The sequence below is a fragment of the Puntigrus tetrazona genome, chromosome 16 (assembly GCF_018831695.1).
Source record: "Puntigrus tetrazona isolate hp1 chromosome 16, ASM1883169v1, whole genome shotgun sequence".
NCBI lineage: Eukaryota > Metazoa > Chordata > Actinopteri > Cypriniformes > Cyprinidae > Puntigrus > Puntigrus tetrazona.
The window spans coordinates 12,933,890-12,947,833 of NC_056714.1; the positions used below are offsets into that span (position 1 = coordinate 12,933,890).

General features: G+C 38.4%; 1 protein-coding gene across 7 annotated transcripts in view; it reads right to left on the bottom strand.

Moving 5' to 3' along the window:
* col14a1a (collagen, type XIV, alpha 1a) overlaps positions 1-10,181 on the bottom strand; it is a 105,010-nt gene extending 94,829 nt beyond the window's left edge. For 3 of the 7 annotated variants that reach the window (XM_043261934.1, XM_043261928.1, XM_043261930.1), the window contains exons 1-3: positions 9,692-9,815; positions 8,417-8,538; positions 2,786-2,902 (exon numbers count right to left, since the gene is read on the bottom strand). In XM_043261934.1, coding sequence (XP_043117869.1) covers positions 2,786-2,902; positions 8,417-8,538; positions 9,692-9,726 — 274 coding nt within the window. In that variant the 5' untranslated portion in view covers positions 9,727-9,815. Of the gene's footprint in view, positions 1-2,785; positions 2,903-8,416; positions 8,539-9,691; positions 9,816-9,880 lie in introns of those variants that run through there. The other 4 variants (XM_043261929.1, XM_043261931.1, XM_043261932.1 and 1 more) reach the window with 3 other exon arrangements.
* Between the last annotated feature and the right edge of the window lie 3,763 nt (positions 10,182-13,944).

Below are 13,944 nucleotides of genomic sequence, written 5' to 3' on the forward strand. Positions count from 1 at the left end.
CTTCTGACTCACAACCTGTAAGTACACGCCAAACAGATCAGATTTAATTGCAGTGTCTGTTCTCTAACCGAACAAAATATATATATTTTTTACAATAGTGACGTATATCTGAAAGAGTAATTGATGAGAGAACCTTAATTTTTCCGTGAAGTATCTCTTTAAAGACCTGGCCTTTAAAACTAAAATAAAGTAGACCAAAAAAGCTTAGCAGTGAACTAAAAAGTGCAGCCAAAATGTACTGCGTTAGAATCAGTCATGCCTGAACAGCGTCGTACTCATATCACAGTCCCTCAATGTGATGAAGAAGCCTGCCCCTGCAATTCAGATCCCTGACCAATGATCCTGATTAAAATCCTCGTGGCTAGCCGAGAGATCAATTGAAGGGGAGTGGAAGTTGCTTATTCAGCAGCAGCGGGAGCATGATTGGGGTTAGACTCAGAGCAGAGGGAGTCAGAACTGGAGAACCACAGTTTGCTGATGACTTTGCACATCACGCTTCATAGAAAAGTAAAAGAAGACTGCTGCAGACAGCAAACTGTCACCGGTTCTCACGACAACATCAAAGCACTCCAATTCTCATTTGTTTAAACGAGACCAAAGGACAGAACTACTTTGTCGCATACGAATATCTCCCTTCCCTCTTTGATTTTTAAAAAGAGTGGAGCAAAGGGCTTTTGAGGGAAAAATAGTCTATAGTTACATCCAAAAATAGATGCAAAATCAATTTGTGCTTAATCCCAATGCAAAACACTTACTCTGTTTTTCATATTTGACCATACCTATTACCGAAAATGTAAAAACTCACTCATTTTTATTTTGTTTGTACATGTAACTTCTAAAGCAAGGAAAGTACCGTAGATGCCATGAGCCAGAATATACCTTTTCAAGAGTGATTAAGCACCTTGAAAAATGTCTCTCTTCCACCCTTCAACATCTCACGACTCTCTCTCTTTCATTTTCTTGTGGCTAAGGGCACTTTGTGTGAGTCTGAATGTGGTTTTGTGTGATATCATCTCGCTAGGTTGCACATCAGTCTTTCCTGCACAAGCTGAGATGTCCGACTGATGAAAAAGTACTCTTATAAATGGTTCTTTTGATGAGTCAATCAATAATATACACAAAACGGCCTCATTAGTTAGCCCTTTGAAACAGACTCTCTCAGTAAGCAAATCACTTAAAGCCATAACATGTTTTCATTTCTGCCGTTCATTTGAAAATGAACCCGGGAACTGCTATAATTCTACATAATGCCAATATGTAAATAAAATGCATTTTCTCATTGCATTTCTGTTCTGTTTTATACATTTATACACAAATTTAAACAAAAGTAAATTAAGCAATTATTGTTATTGTTTAGCATTGTCCGCTTTATATGAGAAACATAATGAGTGCAACATTTTCTCTAAACAAGCAAAACTATTGTTATGAGCCCACAAAGTAATGTTTATATAAAGCAAATACAATTGTTCACTAAAATTATAGCATCAAGTTGGAACAAACTTAATCCCCATGTTCATATAATATATATTGAGTCACTGTTCATGAGGGAATTTTTCAGAGAGAATGATATGTAAATTAATATTGATCAAACCTATAAAAGACTGCAGCACGTTTAAAGGCGCAGTAATTGACACAATATAATCTCTCTGATCAATAACACAACAATTTTCAATTTAGTAAAAAAAACGGACCAAATACAGACTACGATCATTATAAACATTTACAGATGCATGCACATCTGTATACGAGAAGGAATACAAGACATTAATTTAATCCAAAATTTTGTTACATTTGAATGTTTCTTTTCGTTTCTGTTATTCTTAATACTAGTAGCTTTAAAGATACAGTAAAATGATACTGCAAGTTATTTAATTACATTTTTTTGTCATATGTTTAATTTTAGAAACTTTACCACGTTGGGTTTGCAGCCCTTTCTAAGAGCACCAAAGTTGTTGTGAGATTGGATATTTCCAATGCTGACATCAGATACCATAAACACAAGCAGCTGGATCAGACGGTAACCTCCATCTGACCTCCTTGATTCTGACCAGGTACCGCAGCCAGACATTCCTCACCTCAATCACAAAAGAGTCGCATTGACCCGATTTCACCTGTCCTCGTCTAACCCTGTTCCATCACTTTAATACCTCAATTCTGGCCAATAGAGAGAATTATCATGCACATTAATGCCACTTTGCACATAGGAACACAGCAAATGAGCTGCTATAATTGAAACGAGTGCATTTCCCATCTGTTGTAAATGTCTTAACCGGCTGATGAATATCTATCCTATGGACCCAGACCTAAAATACACAGAGCTCGGGAATGTGCTCTAAGAAACAACGAGTTTGGACACGGCTTATTGTTGCCCGAGAAAAGGGGGTTGTGAGTGTTTAACAAAGGGGTGAGTTTACAGAACTGATGGCTAGTGCACCTGGTTTACATAAAACCAGAATGACCTTGGTTGTTTATGTCTTATCAGGAGCCGTAGCAAAGCCCCAGACAAGGACTATTGTCAAATATGTAAAGAAACAAAGAGTCCTTCAGATCTGGCAAGGTTAACAAATACATCTGTCGAAGCTCACAGAGGGAAGTGAAGAAAATCTGAATGCATTTAAAGACAAACGTAACGCTGAAAAGGACTAAAACAGAGACCGTTATTCATTAATAACAGATTTAGCAGAAAGCAAACCTGTGTGCAGTACCACAACATTTATAATATTGACTGACCACATAAGACCCAAACTAAATAAAAATGCATTTTTTTCCTCTCATTGCTTCTTACCTGGTTCACTGTTATATATAAATTTGTAGCCTTCATATTCTCCTTTGGGTTCCTTCCATGAGACAAGTAGCTTGCCTGCGCTCAGAACTTTAAATCGAAGTCTTCTTGGAGCTGGAACTGCAAGGAAAGGAAGGAATTATAAACTGAAAATGTTCAAATTATAATAAAATAAATCTTTTATATATGTTTCAGATGAAAGTTTAAACTGTACTTGGATAAAAATCGAAGGAAAGGTATGTTTTAAACACCTGGTCTCATAAAAATACGTACCTCTATCCACTTTTGGAGCAACAACCTTTACCAACGTACCTTACTGCACGTTTCGCTGCAGTTTCAGTGGTGCTAAAACACAGGTTCAACATGTGAGCCCTGGCACATTTATTATGTTGATATAGCTACGTATTGCTGTGTTTTTATTACGTTAAATATCCAGGAACTGTCGCTAAAATTGGAAATGCTCTATGATGTTGGAAACATGCCCTACACCAAATCCAACCTAAGACTTCCTCCCGATAGTGTCAACAAATGCAAAACTGATATAAAAAGCCATTTGTTCATGCAACTGTGCCACTTCAATTTTCTTTTATGCAGATTGGAACGGTTTTGTTGAACTGTATTCGAACTAGAGCTCCACGTTTCTCAAGTACATCTCTGTACTCCACGAGCCACTGAGCAAACCTACTTTCTATGAAAACCCATAGTTCAGTGAGGACAGCTTTTGTCAAACTATATTTATTACAATAAAAGCATACACTTCATGTTTGCGGTATGGTTCTGTTCTGGGGGCGAACTCTACGCACCTGTCCATACAGCCGTGCCTGGACAGAGTGGGGAGAGCACCATGTTAAACCCCTCTTGGGTGACAGAACAGATCCAATACCATGCATGCATCTCAATTCACGGTTACCATAAGTAAATACATAGGAAGACAGCCATGTACCTAAATACCTCGACAGATATCAGATTTAATATATATCCCAGCTTAGGAGTTGGGGTGGAGGAGGGAGTTAGACAGAGGTTGAATGAACAAGATATAAATAGGTTGTAATAGGTGTCTGGACTGGACTGGTACATGTCGGGAACAGCTGATCGTCAGCTGATGCAAGCTTGACTGACGTGGACTGCCTGAACTAACACAAGTTATATGAAGGTGGATATGTGTGATGCTAACATTCAAAAGCATCAGTTTTCAAATCTCCCAGCATATAAATATTATTCTGAAGTCACATGAAATTCTTCTATATCTGTAAACTTGTATAATAAGGAATAAAAGGTGAGTTTTACTGCCTCTAGTGTTCATTTGTTTTGGAAACTGCAGTGATACGTACTTGTTGGTACGCATTTCGTGTCTCGCTAAAAAGTGCAACCAGGTACGTTTCTGCTATGAGACCAGGTAGATTTTAAGTCAAATTCTCACTCTGTGTCCAATTTAAGGTTACAATAATCTGTAAGGTGATTTAATAATATTATTTAATTGCCCATCCGACATAATGCACGTAAAATCATGAACAGAGATTTGCAGTTTCATTAAAAATGACAAGACGGTAATTGAGAAGAGAATGTGACTTTTAAAGGTCAGAAGTAGCTTTCTGCTATTTTCTAAAGCATCCTAAATACCAGTGAGGTTGAAGAGGAAGACGAGTCTTAAAAAGTTCAACAAAGCATATTACTTCAGTTTATGAGTGTCTACAGCCATACACAACTGATTAGAGGTCATCTTTCATCATTCAATCCGAAACGTTTTTCTACTGAAGTAAATAAACCCTTCTGACCCATGATCAGTTGTTGTGTGTTAGACCTATGAGAATTCACCACACCCAAACATCACACATCCCACATTTGAGGTAATGAAACATTGATTAATCAATGTTTCTGTTTTCCTATGTTGTTCACATGCCACAGTTCTTGCTCAGGTTCTACATACTGTAAAGTATATATGAAGAAACCATGTTGGCACAAACAGAAAAGGAAAATATGTCAAAATAAAACCCTGAGAGGTCAATGCTATTGGAAACATGGCATTTAAGAGACAGAGATAAGATGTAAAGCTGATCTAGGTGCACCAACCTGAGGAACTGAACACTGCTGGGTTTCCTGTGAGGGGTGAACATCTCGCTTCTCGTGGACACTCACACCACACTCTGTCCAATATGTGTCTATGGGTAGCTACGACTCATTTCCATGAATGAATGTATATAAAAACACATTACTGTGCTTCAAAAGTGGAATATACCCAGCAGGCAACAAGGTAGCAAGTGAAAGGGCCGAAAGATTAGCCTAAATGAAATTTAATAGTGGTTTTTGACACTTAATTCTTAAATATTTACAATATCATTCAAAAGGTTGGAGTTTGTACTTTTTTAAAAGAAGGTAATACTTTTTATTTCAAGATGCTTTAAAATAAACAAATGCTGTTCATTTGATGCATTTATAAAATATTTTGAAAAAAAGTATCAAAATTAAAAATTATGCCTTAATTTTTTTTTGTGATCAACATTAGTAATGCATCAGTTAAGACTTAAAAATATGAAAAATAGAAACAGAAAATAATTTTCACAATATTAATGTCGATTTTTAATCAAATGAATGCAGCCTTGAGATGTTTTTATAAAAAAAAAACATTTAAAAAAAACATACTAACCCCAACTTCTTCACTTATCACTTATTACAAATAATTGAGATAATTCCTTTCTACAATAACTGCATAGTAATAACTGCATTAGATAGTTATGTCTAAAATTGCATTTTAAGTTTTTTACTGAATAAAGAGAATCAAGAGAATAAACAAGTCAAAGTTAACTTGTCTATATGTAATAACACTTAAGAGATTTACGTATCTAATAATTATTATATCTAATTCTTCACAAAAACATTCAGTATATGTACTGTATAGTGCCTGTTTAGCTTTAAAAAAAAAGTTATGGAAGACTAAACTGTACTCTATTCATAGAAAGTGTCAGCGAAAATTCTTAGTCATTCATGTGAGTGGGATGAAATGAGTACTGATATAGATCCAGCCATCCAGAGAATTTGGAACATTTTTCACAACAGATCATCTGCGTATAAAGTAACCACCCTGGTAGTACGAATTTAGAGGGGAAAAGCGTGTTGTTGTGCCAGCTCGGTACTGCACACCATGACGGAAATGAAAAATGTATGCGAAACACAACTCAGAAAGTAATTCCAACAATGTTGAAATGCTAAAACTCTCCTCACGAGCCATGAATAATGAAGAAGAACATAATGCATTCATCGGCGTGAAAAAAACAACAGATTTCTGGAAGCAGTTCCATGACAGTTTCATAGAATATTTCTTGGAAAACTGTCTTAGCACACCCAGGTATCCACATCTCCTGGCTCTTGGTGATTAAAGGTTTTGTGCCAAATAGACTCCTGTAGAGATTGAGGGGGAGGTAAGGAACAACGGCCATGGAGGTTTAAGGGTGACAAGTGCTGACTTGTAACTTGAAACGAGAGAAATACGAGCAGAAGGTCCCGTAGCTGTCTGTACGTTAGAAAGGCGTACCCACAAATCCGCAGGCCTTTGATGTGGTTATCTTTCATCCTTTTGGAGACACTCACAGAGTTCTTACTCCAAAATCCACTGCATCCTTTTATCATCGTGCTTCCAATTACTCACCTGTCAGAGAGCTCCGTGCTTGTTTTGAACGTTTATTTTCTACAAACTCAAAAATCGCTGTTGAGGGAATTAAAATATTAATGCCTACTTAGCGGGAGCAGTCAGAAACATTCTGCACTTTACAATCATCTAAGTCTGTTGAACGCAATGTAAATTTACACAGATCTGAGAAGCAGAAATAATGCAGGATCAAATGAAAAGCCAGAAGACTCGCGTCTCACCAATGTGTAAAAACACATCATCTAGACAAATTGCTTAGTTAAAGGTTTTGTGTACTGCCTGTGTATACCCAAACAATTATGTTGAAACTGTGAATGTGAATTAATTTTTGCGTTTGACTGCTTGAGAGTTTGAACAAGATTTCAGACAGACTGTTTAAGGTTGACCTTCAGTTCCTTTGTTTCATTTTTCCACAACTTCATCACACACACAATACAGCCCCTTCCAAACGCTTTCATAATGTCTCATCATACCGCTTTGTATCACTGACTGCCTCTACCCATTCAATCTCAGCAGGGCATTGTCAGCATTTGCAATCATTTTTGCTCCGACGCATCAAGTACACACAAACACAGTGCAATGTTTTCCACATATTATCTATAGGAGTTGAGCCCAACTGAAAGCATTTGTGGTAGAGTGTTAATTACAACAAATAGTCATTTCAACTCGGACAAAAAAATAAATAAAAAACTGATGCGATAGCAAGGTACGTGGGGTCAGTTTTCTGAGGATATAAAAGCAGAAATGTTTTGCATTTTTTGTGCAAGTTGAAGTCATAAGCAGCAATAGCCAAAAATACATTGTACAATGCATTTTATGCCATTAAACCATTAGGATATTAAGTAAAGATCATGTTTCATGAAGACATTTTGTAAATTTTCGACTGTAAATAAATAAAAACCTTTTTTATTAAATATAAGCATTGCTAAGGCAATTTTCTTAATATTTCTAATTATATATTTTCGCACCCTCACATTATCAAATAGTTTTATCTATAATCTATTATCTATTTGTCTATTACATAAAAATTGGTCATATCATAACAAACCATACATCAATGGAAATTTGATTTATTCAGTTTTCGAACGGGGCATAAAATCTCAATTTTGACTGGTTTCGTGGTCCAGGCTCACAAATTGCCGTAAAAGCTACATTCAATTTTCATCAGAACAGATGAAAATAAAAGCTGCCATTTTAAAAAACATATGTACTAATATATGTATTAATAAAGAGACAACTTCCGTTGTAAGTGCCAGCCCAGATTTTTGGCTTGTTTAAAAGAAGCAACAAGACGACAATTCATTTTCATGGTAATCAACACCGAAAGCACTTTCCATTCATCTTAACCCGCATTAAACCCAGAATATTCCTTTAACTAAAGTCTTTGGTTTGTTTATTCCCATTCAGCTGCACCGCTGAGCAGTTTAAAATGACATCAACAGCTTTCAGTGATTTGAGGGATGAAAAGAACCTGTCTAAGCAGCATAAATTTAAAGACTACACATGCCCATCACGCAAGTGCTGGTCTGGGAAGTAGTGAAAAAAAAAAAATTCAAAGAGTAATCCAAACTTTATCTTCGGAACAGAACCTCCCTCTCCATGATGATGATCCAGCTCCACCTTTCACTACAGGGCCTGCGAAACTCTTTCCAAGCAGAGCAACCAATTAAGCCTTTAAGCTGCCTTGAGGGATATTATCATTGTGGTCCCCTGTGATGTTAGGCTAAACGCTTTTCCACATCTCTATCCCATCTAAAATCCTCAAGACTCGCTCTGGCTCTTTTTACTTTCTTACCGACAGACGGTAGACTAAAACGAGTCCTCTTAGGAGATGCGAAGGAGCACGAAGGGTCACATTCAAATGCAACCCGGCCGTTGTGACTGTACTATGCATTAAATGACTAGGACAATATTTCACATTTCGACGCAGCCACACAAAAGCCAATAAACCAGAGCAAATACCAATTCAGAAGCATGACGACAGCAATTACCTTGAGCCGAAACAGGGGTGAGAAACTGAATCAGTGCCAGCGAGATAAGCGGACACCACAGCTTAATCCTCGATCCCGACACCCGCATCCTTATAGCCGTGTGAGTGATGCTTGCCCTGCACCTACGGAGGCAGAGAAGCAGCGAGTGAGTGGAGGAATTCACTGAAGCTGTGTAGCCTCAGGGGGATTTCAGAAACACAGGGAGGGAGGAGGGAAAGTCTGTGCGGGTCAAGAACAGTAAAGACTTTGTTGAGTTTTGATGGACAGCCAGCGAGAAGTGCTTCCTGAGGACCATTGTTGTTCCTGAGAACAAGCAGGCCACTACGGCTCCTGTCATTCATGTCGGATAAGAAGGCTGACGTGTGTTTAGAGAGGAAGCCGTCCGGGCTTGTTCAAGAGGGCACCCCCACTTAAACTTAAACAGTGGTCTAAATTAGGGTCAAGAGATTATGCCGGTTAGATGCAGACTGTGGTATGTAGTTCAATAAATCAGTGTTCCTTAGCTGCTTTGACATATGGCTCCTTCACTCCCTCTTTCTCTCTCTATATATTGTTGTTGGTCATGATATGCCTTTTTAAATGGAACATCTTCCGAATTAAAGCTTGTTTGGATAGCACATGGTTGTCCATCAGCGTTTCACTATTAATTTATCTCAAAGCATGCTTTTTATCCTGGAAAATGGGATAAAAAGCATGCTATCGAGGCTTCGGGCATTTCGTTTCAGTCAAATATTTGTACTAGAACAGAAGCCTTTTTTAACAAGCCCACAATGCGTGGTTAAATTAACTTGCTTGTCTGTCTTTGTCCCTCTCTTTCTCTCTCTCTCTCTCTGTTTCACCTGCTACTGAATGATGAATCCTGAAATAAACATCAAGCGCTCACCTTGGCTTCATTTCTATTCTCAACAGCACAGTAAAGATGAAACGCGCTAAATTTAAAAATAGATGTAGGATACATCAAGTCAATTCTTTGAGCATAGGTGGTGTCTGGGACATCCCTGTGATTCTCTCTCTCTATCTCGCAGTAAGAGAGAACACTGTATTATACTAGCAATAATAATCATCATAATAATAATAATAATGAGAAAGCATACTTATTTATAGGTTATAAACTATTATAAAATCGTTTGTAAGAACATTTGAAAGTTATATGACGTTGTTTACCTCAGCTTATTTTGCGATTAAACAATACAGACTTTATATAAACATCTGTGCTATATTTAATGAATCACTTTTAAGTGCATTGTGTAAGAGAGAAATTGAACAAAATGATACCTCAAATTCTCCGCAATAAATCCAAGAAGGTGCATAACAACGCATAGAAAGTGCCAAAAAAAAGTCAAGCATATATCGCATATATTTTCTAGTCTTCGCCCTAAATAATTCTCACGGTGTTGCTTCAACAAACGCGCTTCAGATAATGAGTAGAGAATGTAACAGACGAAACCCGCCAGCAGTCTTTACCTTTCACACCATCCGCTTCAGTCAAATCCGCTTGATCTAAATGCGATCCAAATTCCCGCGTCTATTGATGGTCAGACTTCACTCGTATCTTCTCGCAGCGTCAGTCAGATGGCTCGCAGCGCTCTTCGTGTGCGTGTTTCGTCTGTCTTTATTCGCCCATTCTCTCAGCTCTTCAGCTCTGCACCTCATTTCATCCTTTAGTCTCGAGTCCGGGGGAAAAAAAAAACGTTCATGCGACCAATTGCAGCCACTGGACGGACGACGAATGATCTCACGACAATCAAGAGCCCTTCTCAAATACTTGATCCTGCCTACATGGAGGCTGTTCAGCGCGGGAAAGAAAAGCCATTATCATTACATTTCATGGGAATGCAACTGTAATGAACAATCATAACGCCTACACCCGGGCGATGGATTTTTAAATTGACTGTTATGACACCGCTTAATTATATTTTACTAACTGAAATTAATTCAATAAGTCAGCGTGAGCACTTATTCAGTTACTTTCGAAATTTGAAATAATTTTAGTTTTTTGTTAGTATTAGCCTATCTGTTAGAGTTTAACCTAGATTAACTTTTTAAACACTTGCTCTGAAACATAACTCGTGATATATGTGTATTTTAAGTGCAAATATAATACACAGGCTACTCCTAAAACTTTTTGTTGGGTTTTCGACTCTTAATTTGGAGAGCGTGAACCCTCCAATACTGTAGAATTGCACATTGGGTTCAACTAAACTAAAAATTTCAACATAGAAACCCTCAATATCTCCAAACAATATGCCCTGCTCTTTGGAAGTGCTTGTATTTTGATTGATCATCGTATTGTGTTTCTTCGTGTTAAGTTCTCCCTCAGCACACCGAGAAGAACTTTTTATCATTTCAGAAACACCTGCACCTCCTTATATCAGTTCAAGTTGAGCAGGGAACAAAGCTATCTGAACGTACACAAGACGTGTTGAAGGGAAGAGATGTGAAAGATACGTGAGATTGTGCGTGAGATCTTTCTCACTGTGTGTGCAGGTTGCTGGTTGGACAGAATCCAGAGTGCGGCGTTATTTTGGAAGTTCTCTGCATGACCCAACACTTAGAAGTCTACCAAATTCACACTTATCACCAAGAAGTACTAAACAGGTGTTCTCTTGCCCAGGGTTTGCCAAAGTACTACAAACCTAAATTGCGTGTAACCACATTCTTGTATGCATATTCTGCTTGGTTATGGGGATGAAAGAATATCTGACTGTTGTTATTCATTATTTGCTTGCCATGGGCCATCACACTGGCAGCACTTCCCAAGAGACTGCGGATTTGCAGTGTGAATGAACCGCTTCATTTGCATGACTCATCCGATGAGTAAATATATTACAGAGATGATCAAGGGTTCATAACACCCCACCATATGATCACTCACAGTGTTTTTGAAGGTTATAAGTGTGTGCAAATGTTTATGCTCGCATTGTCGATTTCAACGCAAACAAATATGACTGCCAAATATCGATTTACAACCGATAACGACATGTAAATGTGGCTGAAAAGTGCATGAAGTGTTTTAAACTGCTCCGAATCGCTCCTGAGGACAAGACTTGTGCCCTCGCTTCCTGCCGAGCATTAAAGTGCGCGAAAGTGTACGCCACTTTATCGCGAACTCATCCTTCAAAAGAAAGAGGACGTTTTGATTTTTGAAAAAGAATCTTATAAACTTCTTCACAGAATAAATGGCTCATTGAAAGCAGCCCAGCTTGCAGCGTATACAGCATTTATCAACTTCAATGTACAGTCAGCGCGGGACTGGAACGGTGACACCTGGATGCCGAGATGCAGTGGCTGTAAGCTCTTTAACTCTGAATGGCTTATTCCCAAATGACAAGGCCGAGCGTAATGAGGCATTGTGGGCTAATCAGCGGGTTCATTCAGCAGGCTCCAAAGGAACCTTATATTACTCAGCGACTTCTAATTAACCGTGGGATATGGCAAAAGATGATGGTGTGGAGGAGTCTGCGAGACCCCGGGGATACAGGAAAGAGCAGTTCACGCAGACAAGCAGATGCACGCTCGCACATAAAGGCAGTTTTCGCACAAACACACACACACACATAGTGTTCGGATGGATTGCATTGTACTGATGCACATGGTGACAATACGAACACACCTCTCAAGATGATCAAAGGTCTGCAGGAATACAGAATGCAGACATTCTCAGGCGCTTCACACGGGGGTCAAGGCCGCGACATGGACTATTCCAGCGCATATCGATCTTTGAATTTTCAGCAGCCGTTTGGATCCATAAAGTGAAAACGCCTGCCTCTGTGTTTATTTAATATGGCGTCCCTTAGCACAGTGGGGAAAGACGCGGAATACGGCTCAGGTTTGCATATTCATATGAATCTGGCAGATCTCCAAATTCGTTTGAATAGTACGAAGGGGCTGATGAGCCATGCCCTTGTTAAGACTTATTTTTAGGATTTGGCCAGTTCTCTCATCTCAGTGTGAATTGCCCGTGAGGAGGTTTTAGAAAAGATTCATCATTAACACAAAAGGTTAATATTTTCCACAGGCCGTCTGTGAAGGTAATCAGTACACATAACTGCTCTGTCTAACAGTGATATCTTGCATAAATGGGCTGGGCAATGTTCTGTGCTCATAAAAATGCAAGGAGCATGTGGCCTCTATGAGTGTCTCTATAAATGTATGCACGTAAAAATTTTGAATTGTATATACCAACACACACACACATTTTCTTGTAGCTCAAACAGTAGAGCAACGCTAAGGTCATGGGTTCAATTCCAACTAATAAAATGTCAATGTGTTAACTGCATAAAGGTATGTATGGGTTTTTTTATCTATATATATATATATATATATATATATATATATATATATATATATATATATATATATATATATTGCAGGCATGTTGGGCAGAGCTTTGGAGCAGGACTGAGGGATTATCAAGGAAGGAGCGGTTAGCATCTGATAAGGTTCATCCATCAGTTGTCACTGAACTGTTTGGCCTATTGAACTAAAAAAGCATCTAGACTCCCTTCCCCTCCCACTTCTGGGAATCAGCAGCAAAGCATAGCTTTAGGACATAAACCTCTGCACGGTCACTTACATAGACAAATGTCGCCATCGTGAAACACTTGATTCACTTCGGCTACATTTCTGCAGTTTAATGACGCCCTTCCTGCACTCCTGATCTGTCACATACTTTCAAGTCACCCATTAAATTAATTTGCAATAATCAGGGTTTATTTGATCTGTTCTAATCACATCTTGTAAATCTTTCAGCTCTTATCTTGTCAGATTCGATTAAAATGGTATAAGAAATTTTGATCCTTGACAATGAGCAGAGGAGAAAAAAAAAAGCCCAGTATTACTTATTAAACCCAGGTAACAGCCTCGGTGGGGGGATGGTCGATTTAAGACAGAGGTTAAATGTCTGTTTGTCTGCTCTTACCTCATTCAGTGTGCAGGGAATTACCCAAGATCCTCTTTTCCTTGAAAGACCAACTGCTATCAACACTTACAACTCACCTTGTCCCGCTCCTTCAGCCGGAGCAGGTTTTAAATGTGCTTGGAAGAAATTAACGCGGTTACATTATGTTTGCGATCAGACAGGTAAGATGAATATACTAAAATAGAAGAGCACTTTAGCACAAAATGGAAAGGCACATTGCCTCGGTAAGAAGCATGTAGACAGAAAAAATTATAACGCGAAGATTACACAGGTCAGTTGTTTAAAAAAAATCTCATCATCTTGACATTGTTCTGGCTGCTGACGATCAATATTTTAACTCGCAGTTTTAATGAAACATAATTAAAGTATATGTCGTATCAGACGACGCAAAGAGTAACGCTGCCCTCTAGCGACGAGACAATCAAGTATGGCTCTACTGTTACTCAGAAAGAAACTCTTAAGTCCTAAAACAGACACAAAAAAGGGGGAAATGAACGAAAAGACGCGAAAATCTAACGGTAATAGTGAAAGCTATATTTACCTCATCGGAAAAAAGCGGGAAAATCAAATATGCAAATGTACGTTAACCAACAGGTGGCGCTAGTAA